Source organism: Neoarius graeffei, chromosome 13 (genome assembly GCF_027579695.1).
Source record: "Neoarius graeffei isolate fNeoGra1 chromosome 13, fNeoGra1.pri, whole genome shotgun sequence".
Lineage (NCBI taxonomy): Eukaryota > Metazoa > Chordata > Actinopteri > Siluriformes > Ariidae > Neoarius > Neoarius graeffei.
The window spans coordinates 65,136,263-65,151,232 of NC_083581.1; the positions used below are offsets into that span (position 1 = coordinate 65,136,263).

Sequence of the window (14,970 nt, forward strand, 5' to 3'; positions counted from 1 at the left end):
GTGGTTAGCACTGTCACCTCACAGCAAGAAGGTTTTGGGTTCATGGCCAGCGAGGGCCTTTCTGTCTGGAGTTTCCCTCACAGTCCAAAGACATGCAGGTTAGGTTAAGTGCTGGCTCTAATTTGACTGCAGGTGTAAATCTGAGTGTGAATGGTTGTTTGTCTCTGTGTCAGCCCTGTGATAACCTGGTGATTTCTCCAGGGTGTACCCTACCTCCCACCCATAGTCAGCTGGGATAGGCTCCAACTTGCCTGCAGAACAGGATAAGTGGCTACAGATAATGGACGGATGGAATTAACCTAACCTGCATATCTTTGGGGGACGGCACGGTGGTGTAGTGGTTAGCATAGTTGCCTCACAGCAAAAAGGTCCTGGGTTCGAGCCCAGCAAGGGCTTTTCTGTGTGGAGTTTGCATGCTCTCCCCGTGTCGACATGGGTTTGCTCCGGTTTCCCCCACAGTCCAAAGGCATACAGGTTAGTCTAATTGAATACTTGTCTCTGTGTCAGCCCTGTGATAACCTGGTGATTTGTCCAGGGTGTACCCTACCTCCCACCCACAGTCAGCTGGGATAGGCTCCAACTTGCCTGCAGAACAGGATAAGTGGCTACAGATAATGGACGGATGGAATTAACCTAACCTGCATATCTTTGGGGGACGGCACGGTGGTGTAGTGGTTAGCATAGTTGCCTCACAGCAAAAAGGTCCTGGGTTCGAGCCCAGCAAGGGCTTTTCTGTGTGGAGTTTGCATGCTCTCCCCGTGTCGACATGGGTTTGCTCCTGTTTCCCCCACAGTCCAAAGGCATACAGGTTAGACTAATTGAATAGTTGTCTATGTGTCAGCCCTGTGATGACCTGACGACTTGTCCAGGGTGTACCCCACCTCTTGCCCATAGTCAGCTGGGATAGGCTCCATCTTGCCTGCAACCCTGTAGGACAGGATGGATATCTTTGGAGAACATGCAAACTCCACACAAAAAGGCCCTCGTCAGCCACTGGGTTCGAACCCATAACCTTCCTGGTGCAGGGGCAATTTCTCAGAGACAACAAAGGAAGCCGAGCTTCCCCTAAAATTCTCTCCCCAAACTGCGGCGTCTAGGACGTTGAATTCTCATTAAAACAATAACTTGCATAACATAATATATGCCCAAGATTGTATTTATGTTCATAACTATCCTGTAACTTATTTGAGTGATGTCTGACGAACTTGCAGTTCGCTACGAGAATCACCTTTGCTGCCAGGCTGTAACCTTTCTTATTTCAATGGGCTCTATGGACTGGCAGCAGTGTTGCCAGATTGGGCGGTTTTAAGTGCATTTTGGCGGGTTTTGAACATATTTTGGGATGGAAAACGTCAGCAGTATCTGGCAACACTGACTGGCAGCCGGGTATCCGTTGCAGTCTACGAGACGGCTCTGAACAGCCAATTTTGGCTAGTTGTTATTGGTTAAAATCAACAAAATCGTCACTTCCAGGGAAGCCGGGCTTCTCTGGGACTAAACGAAACAGTGGGAGGGACAAGAAGCCAGGCTGATAAAGGATTATTGGAGGTAGTGTTTGAAAGACATAAGGAGGGCGGTACTTCGGCGAGGAACACGGAAGTATGATCAGTCAGTCCCTAGCGGATGTCGAGAAAGTGCAGTCGTGTGCCAAAATGCTGTCCGAATTTCTTTTCATATAAACGTTTCTTCTCATTGATGTCTCTGTACATTACTCTGTAAATAAATGTAAATATTACTCGTTGTGCTCCGTTAACTTTCATCTATTCTATCAGTTTGATCATTCGTGAATTCACTCGTTTATTTCATTTGTAGTTCAATCTGGTTGTAGGCTAGCTTGAGCCTTATTGGGATCTGCAGTGCTAGCTGCTAACAGAAATTGGTGAAGTCTCTGGAAAGCACAACCAGCTGGTATGACAGGGTCACAGACCATTTTCTGGAAAAGGAGCGGAGGGCAGAATTTGTGTATAAATAGTGTTCATGTTCATGAATCTGAAGTGTGTATATTGTTCAGTAATGTTAAGAGAATGGTAGGCTCTGTGTTATAGGTTATACCTGGGTATGATATTCAAGGTTCTGTGTGTTGCATAGCCTACCTGGTTATGAATTTCCAGACTGTGTTGCAGATGTTCAAGGATGTGTTGCACAGCTGGGTGTTGTGTTAAAGACTCTGTGTTGCATATCAGGGTATGATGTTCAAGGCTCTTCGTTGAATAGCCAGTGATTTTTGGATGTTTGATATTTTTGATTAAGGATATGAGGCACTAGCCTGGCAAGCCAGACTATAACATGAAATCTCATCTCATCTCATTATTTCTAGCCGCTTTATCCTTCTACAGGGTCGCAGGCAAGCTGGAGCCTATCCCAGCTGACTACGGGCGAAAGGCGGGGTACACCCTGGACAAGTCGCCAGGTAATCACAGGGCTGACACATAGACACAGACAACCATTCACACTCACATTCACACCTACGGTCAATTTAGAGTCACCAGTTAACCTAACCTGCATGTCTTTGGACTGTGGGGGAAACCGGAGCACCCGGAGGAAACCCACGCGGACACGGGGAGAACATGCAAACTCCACACAGAAAGGCCCTCGCCGGCCCCGGGGCTCGAACCCAGGTCCTTCTTGCTGTGAGGCGACAGCGCTAACCACTACACCACCGTGCCGCCCCTATAACATGAAATGTACAAGCAAAAATACTTTCTGCCACTAGGTAGGGTTGTCTAGTTCACTATGCTAATGGGGCACACCTTTCTATGCTTTGATATCCGGCCTACAGGTTTTACGATGAATGCGTAAAATGGGCTTCCCCTGTTTTAAAAACCAGCAGCCGCCACTGTCCTGGTGTGAGGCGACAGTGCTAACCACTACACCAGGATGGATGGATGGATGGACTAAATACAGTAATATATTTGAGTCAATGCTGCCCCCTTCTGCCCAACACAGGTATTACACGGTCATTTTTATGTTGTTTTTAAAGTGCATTTCCGCATTGTCCATTATATACGTGTCAACGATTATCTGCGACACTCACCATTGCAATCTTATTTTCGTTTTTAGAAAGGAATTTAAAGTTTGTGTTTCTGTAAAAGTGGGTTAAATCAGTTTGTAGGCTTGCAGCTGGACACGTCCATGAGGGAGGAAAAGTCATGTGTTGGAAAACTGAACTTTGATTTGATTCCTAAGTACATTGAAGAACATGACATGGAGTGAAACACAAGGAGTAAAAGACCAGCTTTTGGGAGCATGGACTCACCAGGTGGAGAAAGTTCGGGTTTCGTTTTGAGTAAGTTAACGAGGGACATTTTAGCTTTATTAGCTTTACTGAAAACCAGACTTCCTCCAAGCAGCTTGTTTAGCTAACTCACGTTAGCCTAGTGAAGGAATGTGGGAGTAAATGATGTAGCAGGAAGTGTCCATGACTCTATTTACTTTAAAAACTGTTCTTACTAACCAAGAACTGCTTTTTATTTTTATTTTTGCAGAGTTTTATGTTGAACATTTATGGCTGCTTACATTTGTCAAACGAGCTACATGATGTTAAAGAAAGCAGGCCTGGCAGTGAGGAGCAGGGACTCAGAGTGGTCACACTTCAGTCTGGCTGTCTTGTGTCTTAAATAAAATAACTAATACTAATAAACAACAGTCTTAGGTGCATGTAAAGAAATGTAGAGCAAAGATTCCTTCAAAAATAATGAAATGTTTCTCATATCATCTCTAGCCGCTTTATCCTGTTCTACAGGGTCGCAGGCAAGCTGGAGCCTATCCCAGCTGACTACGGGCGAAAGGCGGGGTACACCCTGGACAAGTCGCCAGGTCATCACAGGGCTGACACATAGACACAGACAACCATTCACACTCACACCTACGCTCAATTTAGAGTCACCAGTTAACCTAACCTGCATGTCTTTGGACTGTGGGGGAAACCGGAACACCCGGAGGAAACCCACGCGGACACGGGGAGAACATGCAAACTCCACACAGAAAGGCCCTCGCCGGCCACGGGGCTCGAACCCGGACCTTCTTGCTGTGAGGCGACAGCGCTAACCACCACACCACCGTGCCACCCCTAACAACAATTTGCTTGAGAAAAATAATAGTCTCAGGAATAATTAGTGCAGTTTTATAAGGAAAATATGCCGCTTTTCCACTACCAACGCGGCTGAGTTGGGCTGAGTCAAGCTGAGCGGGGCTGTTGGAGTTGCATTTCGACTACAACCGCGCTGAACCGTGCTGGCTGGAAGTGGGTGGACACATTGGGTGGAGTTAGCGAAAGTGGGTGGACGTCACGTGATGTCGTTAGGCGGCGCAAACAGTGACATCAGTGACCTTTTAAGCGGTAGTCTCACGACCCGGATAGTAAACAATAAACATGGAGGACATGGAGTCGTTAGTGTTGCAGGTCTTGGTGCTGTGGCTTGTTGTCACCGACAACGCCAACAGATACTGGCAAGAGCGTATAGATGAGGCGAGGCGCATAAGGCTTCAGAAATTCTCGTAATTCTTCTTCTTCTTCCGGGTTTACGGTGTTTGCAGATCCCAGCGTGCTCGCGGGGCGTGTGAGGACACTCCTCACCAATCAGTGCACAGGGGAGTGTCTGCTCATGCCCCTAGCCCCACTCGGCTCGGTTTGGCTCGCTTCAGCCCTACTCCAAAATCGTGCGAGTTTTGGGTGCTGAGTAGGGCTGAAGCGAGCTGAGTCGTGCTGCTCTAAGGTAGTCGAAACGCGAGCCGTGTCGGGCTGAAGTGAGCTGAAAAAGGGTAGTGGAAAAGGGCCATTAGTTGGTAATTTGTACAGATCATCTTACAGAACAAGCCTTGGTTGTTCTGGAGACTTTGACTGTCAAACTTTGTTTGTTTAGTCTGAATTGTGTCTCTTATGTAATATGCTGCATCCTTCTCGACCAAGTCAAGTTTATTTGTATAGCGCTTTTAACAATAAGCATTGTCGCAAAGTAGCTTTACAGAATTTGAACGACTTAAAACATGAGCTAATTTTGTCCCTAATCTATCCCCAATGAGCAAGCCTGTGGCGACTGTGGCAAGGAAAAACTCCCTCAGACGGCATGAGGAAGAAACCTCGAGAGGAACCAGACTCAAAAGGGAACCCATCCTCATTTGGGCAACAACAGACAGCATGACTATAACTAACAGTTTTAACATGAAGTCCGTTTTGTTGATGTTATAAACTCTTCATTGAGTGTAAAACTGTTCATGACATCTGCAGTCCTAAAGTTAGCAAGTCAACTGTAGTCCTCAGCCATAAAAGCATTACTGTAAGAGTCCAGAGCGTCCTCCAGGTGTGATTTTCAGCTGTCCTCATGGGGCCGTCTTCTACAGGAGCGATGCGATGAGACTCCAACCAGACACAGGGCACCAGGATGGATCAAGCAGGTCAGAGGAGCAGAAGAGGTCAGCATCTCGATCCCAGGATTTACATGTAACTCAGAGGGACAGATTTGGGGGGAGAGGGAGAGAAAACACAGGTTGTTAGGTATGCCCAGTGTCACCTGAATAAGTAGGAACAGTATACATATTGCACTGAGTGCAAGCAGGGACTCCGGCAACTAACTATGACAACATAACTAAAAGGGGAGAGCCAGAAGGTAACTCGGGCATGAGGGAGCCTCGGGACATAAAGCAGCAGCCACTACACCGTCAACAAACTCGAGTGAGCAAGCGAATGGGGGACTGACAGCATCCATACATCCCAGTTTACCAAAACACTCTACAGTATGTCTGAGGACCCTCCAGATCTACACCTTTACCTCATAAACACCATTAACAAAAGGCTTGACTAAAACAGATATGTTTTCAGCCTAGACTTAAACACTGAGACGGTGTCTGATTCCCTTTACACTACTTGAAAGGCTGTTCCATAACTGTGGGGCTTTGTAAGAAAAGGCTCTGCCCTCTGATGTAGCCTTCACTATACGAGGTACCAGCAGATAGCCTGCACCTTTTGATCCAAGTAGGCATGGCGGGTCATAGAGGAGCAGAAGTTCACTCAGGTACTGTGGTGCAAGACCGTTCAGTGCTTTAAAGGTCAATAGCAGTATTTTATAATCAATACGAAATTTGATTAGGAGGATAAGACGGGTGATGTGGTCATATTTTCTAGTTCTAGTAAGGACTCTTGCTGCTGCATTTTGAACTAACTGGAGCTTGTTTATGCACTTATTGGAACATCCAGACAGTAAGACATTACAATAATGGCATTACACCTGCCACTTTCATGTCCTCTCTTACCACATCTATGTATCTCCTCTTTGGCCTTCCTCGTTTTTGTTTGAGGATGGAGCTGCCAGGCAAACGAAAATGAGGAAGGCCAAAGAGGAGATACATGGATGTGGTGAGAGAGGACATGAAAGTTGCAGGTGTGGTAGAGAAGGATCCGGAAGACGGAGCAATTGAGACGAAAGATCCGCTGTGGCGACCCCTAATCCGGAGCAGCCAAAAGAAGATGATGTAATAATATGCTGCTTTCTCTACTGACATACAAATGTTTTCATTTTTCTGTAACATTTAATTTTGTCCTTGAAAACTAAACCAATGTTTGGTTGTTTTTGTCTCTGAGTCAATAATGTAAAATAGGTACCCTATTGGCCCTTTTCCACTACCCTTTTTCAGCTCACTTCAGCCCGACACGGCTCGCGTTTCGACTATCTAAGAGCAGCACGACTCAGCTCGCTTCAGCCCTGCTCAGCCCCCAAAACTCGCACGGTTTTGGAGTAGGGCTGAAGCGAGCCAAACCGAGCTGAGTGAGGCTAGGGGCGTGAGCAGACACTCCCCTGTGCACTGATTGGTGAGGAGGCGTGTCCTCACATGCCCACACACGCCCCGCAAGCACGCTGGGATCTGTAAACACCGTAACCCGGAAGAAGGAGAATTACGAGAATTATGAAGCCTTATGCGCCTCGCCTCATCTATACGCTCTTGCCAGTATCTGTTGGCGTTGTTGGTGACAACAAGCCACAGCACCAAGACCGGCAACACTAACGACACCATGTCCTCCATGTTTATTGTTTACTCTCCGGGTCGTGAGACTACCGCTTAAAAGCTCACTGATGTCACTGTTTGCGCCGCCTAATGACATCACCTGACGTCCACCCACTTTTGCTAACTCCACCCAATGTGTCCACCCACTTCCAGCCAGCACGGTTCAGCACGGTTGTAGTCGAAATGCAACTCCAACAGCCCCGCTCAGCTCGACTCAGCCCAACTCAGCACGGCACGGCTCAGCCCGACTCAGCCGCGTTGGTAGTGGAAAAGCGGCATAAGAGTACATGTGGCTACTGCTTATAAATAAAAATTTTTTCTGATACAATGTCCATACAGTAAATATAGCATATATAGATTGTTATTAATTATACTCGCCTCATACTCACATCACCGTGGCGGCACGGTCACCTCACAGCAGGAAGGTTCTGGGTTTGAGCCCAGCAGCTGGCGAGGGCCTTTCTGTGTGAAGTTTGCATGTTCTCCCCGTGTCTGCGTGGGTTTGCTCCGGGTGCTTCGGTTTCCCCAACAGTCCAAAGACATGCAGGTTAGGTTAATCGGTGGCCACGCCCGGATCACCGCACAGGCTTCATATGGCTTCAGCCTAAGGGCCCCCCGCCTCGCAGGGGGGCCCCAATTGGTCAAAAGAAAAAAAAAAACCTTCATATTCATTGGCTCAAAATGAATATTTAAATAAACGGACGCTGATTGGGTGAGGCAAATCCGCCTTCCATATATAAACGTTAGACGTCACGCACGACGTCACTCCACAGTTGAACAGTGAACATGTGTGACAGAAAATACGAGAGCGGTGCTCAAAAGCGCAAGGCGCAACGGCAAAAAGCCGAACGTGACAAAGCTCTATTGAGCAATATACCAAAACTAACAGGGTTTTTTAAACCTAATGAAACCCAACTGGCAAGTGCAAGTCATCATGACACTAGCGTAGCAAACGTTATGTTAGCTGCAGCTGCAGCCAGTAGTACTACTAGCTCTGGTGAGGGTGAAGGACCATCCCTTTCAGACCCCGTCCCATTTGTGGATGAATGTGCCACTGCCACTAGTTTCACAAACGCTGGCCCAGCTGTACAAAGTTTATTAATGAAAAAAAAAACTTTAAAATGTAGAAAATAGACAGTTCTTTACAGGTAGATGGGATAAGATGGTGGTGGCCGGGGGGGGGCCTACAGCAACTTGTAGCCTAGGGGCCCCTGGCCATGTTAATCCAGCCCTGTCGGTGGCTCTAAATTGACCGTAGGTGTGAATGTGAGTGTGAATGGTTGTGTGTCTCTATGTGTCAGCCCTGCAATGACCTGGCGACTTGTCCAGGGTGTACCCTGCCTCTCGCCCATAGCCAGCTGGGATAGGCTCCAGCTTGCCTGCGACCCTGTCGAACAGGATAAGCAGCTACAGATAATGGATGGAAGGTACCCTATGGGTACATGTGGCTACTGCTTATTAATAAAAGTGTTTTCTGATACAATGTCCATATATAAAGATTAGATTAGATAGAACTTTATTGATCCCTTTGGGCGGGTTCCCTCAGGGAAATTAAAATTCCAGTAGCATCATTACAGGATAAACAGAGAATAGAAATAGAGAAAACTTCTAGATAAATTAAATTAGGTATTTGCATATACAAATATAAAACAGAATAAGATATGGGGAGAAAAAAAAAGTCCAACAGAAGAGATATTGCACATTGTCCAGTATTGCTGATTGTCAGGCTAGGCTACTGCTCCTTCCCGTCCTCTGTCCTCTTGTTACCCCTCCTCCCCTCCAGAGCGGAGTTGTACAGTCTGATTGCGTGAGGGACAAAGGAGTTTTTAAGGGTGTATTCAGACCAGGATGGTTTGATGGTTCACTTGCTTTGGTCTGAACCAAATGTTTTTTTATTTTTTCATTTTGGTGCGGTTCGCTTTCACACTGTACATTTTAGTAAGCGGACCAAAATCTGTCAACAAAGCCACGCGCCCTGAGGTCGTTCAGCTATTGGTCAGAGACGACACGCGCACAAAGCGTTAAGTTCAAAAGTAGTCATGGAGGCTTTCCGTGCTGTTATTCTTTTTAATGTCATCAAAGCTATACGTTTTTTCCAGTTTTTACTGTTTTCACAATTGTGCGATTACTGTGCTGTTGTACAAGTAATTTATCAACGACGACGACAAAGGGCAAGGCGGTTACGGAGGATAGCGCTGATGAGCGCACATCATGTTGTGACAGTTCTGGCTCTTCACGCAATAGATGAATTTCTTTTTTGCGTCGCTAGTGCCGCCACTTTTTGAAAGAATGTCCCTGATTTTAATGTAGGTCTGACGGAGTTTCTTCACTTTTAGCCGACATTGTTCTGGGGAGCGCGTGAACCCCTTCTCCTTCATTTTCTCACTGAATACAGCAAACACGTCGGCATTTTTGTGCGTTCTCTCCAAAAGCTCAGATATGTGGACATCTGCCCAGATATCCAGAAGGGTACGCGTTTCTTCCTCGGCCCACGTTTGCCCCCTACTCATTTTTTTGTACTCTGTAGTCTAGCCTACCACTGGTCTGAATGACTGAACGACTGTTGTAAGGTTCCCTTGACAACCGAAACAGTGTTTGCACTTTGCGGTGGAGTGTCAAGACTCTGTTTCCCATAATGCTCGACAAACGACGGAAGCTCCCGAGGTATAAAAAAGCAAAACTGTCAGATTAGGTCCAGTCTGCTTTCACACCTCCAAAAGATCCACACCAGGGTTCCTTTGGTCCGGACCGAGTCCGACCTTGCAGCTCGGTCTCGGTCCGCTTGTTTGGTCTGGACCAGAGTTCGGTGGTTTGTATTCAGACCAACCCGAAAGGTCCTGACCAAGGGAAATTTGGTTCATTTGGTCCGGACCAAACAACGTACGTAGGTGTGAATACGCCATTAGTCTGTTAGTCCTGCACTTGGGAAGGAGCATTCCCACTATATATTGTGTGTGTGTGTGTTATCAATTATATTCGCCTCATACTCACTCACATCACCGTGGCGGCATAGTTGCCTCACAGCAAGAAGGTTCTGGGTTCAAGCCCAGCGGCTGGCGGGGGCCTTTCTCTGCGGAGTTTGCATGTTCTCCCTGTGTCTGCGTGGGTTTCCTCCCGGTGCTCTGGTTTCCCCCACAATTCAAAGACATGTGGTTAGGTTAATATGGGACGGCCTTGGGCTAAGGTGCCTTTGAGCAAGGCACCTAACTCCCATCTGCTGTTGTGCTGTTAGCATGGCTGCCTACTGCTCTGGGTATGTGTGTGTGCTCATTGCTCATGTGTTTGTGTGCATGTGTGTGTTCACTGCTTCAGATGGGTTAAATGCGGAGAGGAATTTCACAAGCGTTCTTCATCTCCTGCAAGCATCACTAAGCTGTGAGCAGTATCAGGGCTTTGTTTAAAATACAGTGCTGTGAACTATATCTATTTTCAAAATAGAAAGCACTTGTTCATTAATTGTCTTCGAAGCACATTTTGTTTCACAAGTGAAACGACTCTAAAATGGGAGTCACATGGTACGCCCGCCCAAGATGGCCGCTTAATTCGGAGCGGAGTTCGTTGTTCCCCCAAACCCTCTTTAAAAATAAGTTAACGTCGATATATTCACTTTATTTTAGTGTAGGTCGTGCAATTGCAGTGGGATGAGTCAGAAAAGTCAGTTTTTTATGTGTAACCAGTCTACTGCTTCGCGAGGGAAAGTTGCTTACAACTCCCAGGGCACTTCGTTATCCAGAATGGCTGAATCACCTGTTGGAGCTAAGACTCAGAGTTCATCTAAAGATAACGTAGCCACCGAGTTGACTACCATAAGATCCATTCTTGAGCAGCTAGCTCATGACATGAATGCGGTGAAAGGTGGTATTGAGTCTCTCAATGAAACCGTGAACAACCTTGGCCGTAGGGTTGAGGAAGCTGAGACAAGAATCTCCCGCTTGGAAGATAATGAGGCTAAAGCTAGCTCAATTAGAAAGGACCTAATGAAGCAGAACCAACGGCTGCAAGAAAAACTGACAGCATTGGAGGGTTTCTCCCAATGCCAGAATATCAGAATCTCAGGCGTCAAAGAAGGTACAGAGGGCACTGATCTGGAGGGGTGTTTGAAATCCCTATTGTATGATGCATTGGATATTGAGACGGATGCTTGGTGCGAAGTAGACAGAATTCATCGCGTGGGCCCTGCACTAACACTTGCTGAGGATTCAAGACCTAGACACATCATCGTCCGCTTTCTACGGGATAAAGCCAAGGCGACGGTTCTGGCTGCGGCGAGAAAAAAGAAACCGATCACGTGGAAAGGAATGAGAATCCGTTTTTTCCAGGACTATGCGCAGGAGGTACAAGAAAAATGCAGGAAATTTGACGAGGCGCGACGCTTGCTACAACAATGCAATATTGACTATTCTCTTCGCTATCCTGCCATCATGACCTTCTCGATGCATGGTCAGCGACATCAGTTTTTGACTCCAGCTGAGGTTAAGCGATTTCTCAGCGGCTTGGAATCTACGAACTTCCCGGCAGATGGCGATGAGGGTCAGGTGAATTCCAACATAGATGGAGGTGAATAGCCTACATCAGTCATTGTTCTAACTGGCGATATTAGGATAGGCCATGTTACTGCTTTTAGGGAAGCTCTTTCTTCCCGGACATTAATATTACAGGCTTTTCCCAGCCTTTTCACAATGTGTGTAGCTATGCCTGTAGGCTATCTTTTTTTTTTTTTCTTTACCTCATTTGTTGAACAGACTTACAAAAATTGCCTCAAATAAGGCTTGGGACAAATGTTTATGGCAGAAAGATTCAGAACTTTGAACTATTTCCCGCAGTTTGATTTTTGTTGAGAGTGCTATGTGACCAGGGTCATGTTAAGTTACATACGACGTTTTATGCTATGTTACAAAGACGAGGGGGGGTGGAGGGAGGAACGAGTATGGAAAGAGGCCATAAATGGGATCGTTGAGTGCTATGGACCTGCAGGATTCTTATGTTGGGTGCGGTTTTGCCCAGCTGTTCATGTTATGTTTTTTGTTTTTATGTCATTGTGCCTAGTGTTTTGTACTGATGCATATAACTAAAGCTGTGTTCACATATACCGGTACGATAGTGTATCGATACAAAGTATACCGGTACAGTTTAGTGCATCTGTCCACACTAGCGAGAAATGTTTGCGGTTTTCTTTCACGGTAGTTGAAATGCGCGTGCGCGAAATGTTTCCGTGGTTACTGAGTAACTTCCTTCCAAGAATATGGCGGATGAAACAACGTGTGTGTGCTTTTTTTTTTTTGGTCAATGTACAGTCTGTATTTCTGGTGGTCATTTATTCAGTCGAATCGTATAAAACGCGCGAGGCAGTTGAGAAAGACTCGTACGTGTACCCTTCAACTGTTCCTGGCATCGCTCGTCTCCCCAAAGCTCCAACAAACACACAACTTCGTCTTTGCTCCATGTAGCTCCACAGTCGTTTTGAGCCATTTTGACATTTTATTTACAGCTGGAAAGCACATGCGTATTGTATTGTATGAATAACCCAGAAGAAGTAGGAATGGTTCATTGCGCATGTGCATTATATTTGTATCGATACAGAACTGCTTCATCTGTCCACACTACAGCGAAGCGCTACAGTACCGATACTGTACTGGTACGAAACCCATACATTTGTGGGTTTCGTACCGATACAGTTATACCGCTACAGTACCGGTATAGTTGCTAGTGTGGACAGGTGTTGCGGTACGAAAGTAGTATCGTATCGGTACAAAATCCCTAGTGTGGACAGGGTAATAATGACCACTGGGTTTAATCAGGAAATTTGTCAGAAGATAGTGTGGAATAGACAAGCTGAAGTCTATTGGACTAACTATCCATTTACAATAATATGGCTTTCATGGCGTCATGGCTGTGTCATGGAATATAGCGGGTTGCCATAATGTAGTCAAAAGGAAAAAAATCCTTACATACTTAAAACATAAAAAGACAGACATTGCCCTTATTTAGGAGACCCATCTGGGTGAAGAGGAATCTTTTAAAATTGAAAAGAGATTGGGTAGGCCAAGTATATTATAGTACATTCTCCAGTAGGAAAAGGGGTGTGGTTATTTTGATTAAGAAGAATTTGGATATCCAGGTTCTTAAAGTGCCATTCCACCATTGGATGTATTCTTTGGCATAAAATACAATATATTTTATGACAACATGACTAGATAGAGAAATCTTTTAGCTTCAAAATGATATATCAAACATAATTTTTTGACAACGACAAGTATATTAATTTTGCGACCAAAGTCACCTACCCTTTTAATTTCTGCACGGTAGTGAAACGTGATGTCATCGGCAGGTTCCCCTTCTTGTGTACCACATGTCGGTCTATTTTTAGACCAGGAAACCCCCAAAGTGAGAGAGTCATTTCTCCTCGTATATGGGGGCCAAAAAAATTGCGAAAAATTTTGACTTAATCTTTCAGTTAGCTAGATTTATTATTAGCTAGATTTATTGGTATTATTTTTATCGCGTTCTATCCGCCATTGCTGATAATATGTGCCACGTCACGTGGTACACAAGAAGGGGAACCTGCCAATGACATCACGTGCGGAAATTAAAAGGGTAGTTGACGTTGGTCGCAAAATTAATATACTTGTCGTTGTCAAATTATGTTTGATATATCATTTTGAAGCTAAAAGATTTCTCTATCTAGTGATACCATTTATATATGTTGTCAAAATGTATTGTATTTTATGCCAAAGAATACATCCAATGGTGGAATGGCACTTTAAACATTATACTGATCAAGAAGGTCAATGGGTGGTCTTGGATGCATGTCTGGAGGGTCAGAAAATGACTTTTTGGTCAATATCTACGCCCCCAACTCTCCTCAACCAGAATTCTTTCATGAAGTTTATAACCCAATATGGAATATTGGAAATACAAATATTGTAATTGGGGGGGTGGGTGGGAATTCAGTCAGGTCAGAGATGTGTTTTTGGATAAATCTTCCCAACCCAGGCAACTCAGTGACCCTGTTTGTGCTGCGGTGGATGTTATGTCAGAAGAATTGGGCCTAGGTGACATATGGAGAATGCTCCATCCCCAAGAAAGAGATTATACTTTCTTTTCACATCCACATTCTACATATTCTAGAATAGATTATTTCCTTGTCTCTCGCTCGTTGGTGAGTCAAACTGTTGGGTCCTCTATTGGTAATATAGTGGTAACTGATCATGCCCCCATTGAGCTTGTCTTATATAGTGGAGAAAAAGTAAAACCTTCACTTAGGTGGTGTCTAAACAACTCATTACTACAGAATAAGGGTTATTGTGAATATATAAGAATAATAATGAATGACTTTTGGGAGTGCAATGAAGGTTCTATTGATGATGTTGGAATGATCTGGGATGCTTTTAAGGCTTACATTAGGGGTCGTCTTATTCAGTATAGCTCAGGGCTTTTCAAAGTGTGGGGTGTGCCCCCCCTGGGGGGCGCCAGACTTCTTCAGGGGGGGCGCAACGTGAGAGACAAAATGGATCGGTTTTTAGTATCTAAAGCTACAGTGAGTGGGGAGACAAAGTCTGGGCCAAGCAAAAAAACAGAGCCTCCAGGATGTTGCGATTTGCAACTTCAGCGCAAATTCAACCAATCCCCGCGAATTCAGGGCGGTGTTGCAATTATATCCAATCACCGCAACTTTCCCGCAAATTTGACCAATCGTTGGTGTCGTCTTGAGGTGACGTCGACAAACTACCTTCCGCCTTACTTCCGTGTGTTCAAGAGAAGCAGCATGCGCGTCGTGTTGCCAGATTGGACGATTTCAAGTGCATTTTGGCGGGTTTTGAACATATTTTGGACTGGAAAACGTCAGCAGTATCTGGCAACACTGAAAGTGTGTTATGTTTACAGTGAAGGACTGTGTGCACTTTATTTTTTTTTTTTACTTAATACAAGAAGTTAATGGATGCCAACATTTTTGCCAAAATGGTATTTTAT

General features: G+C 45.4%; 1 protein-coding gene across 2 annotated transcripts in view; it reads left to right on the forward strand.

Annotated features, from left to right (window-relative positions):
* The first annotated feature begins 2,995 nt into the window (after nucleotides 1–2,995).
* tmco4 (transmembrane and coiled-coil domains 4) overlaps nucleotides 2,996–14,970 on the forward strand; it is a 57,029-nt gene continuing 45,054 nt past the window's right edge. The window contains exon 1 of one of the 2 annotated variants that reach the window (XM_060938348.1): nucleotides 2,996–3,286. In XM_060938348.1, coding sequence (XP_060794331.1) covers nucleotides 3,247–3,286 — 40 coding nt within the window. In that variant the 5' untranslated portion in view covers nucleotides 2,996–3,246. Of the gene's footprint in view, nucleotides 3,287–10,507; nucleotides 11,557–14,970 lie in introns of those variants that run through there. The other variant, XM_060938347.1, reaches the window with a different exon arrangement.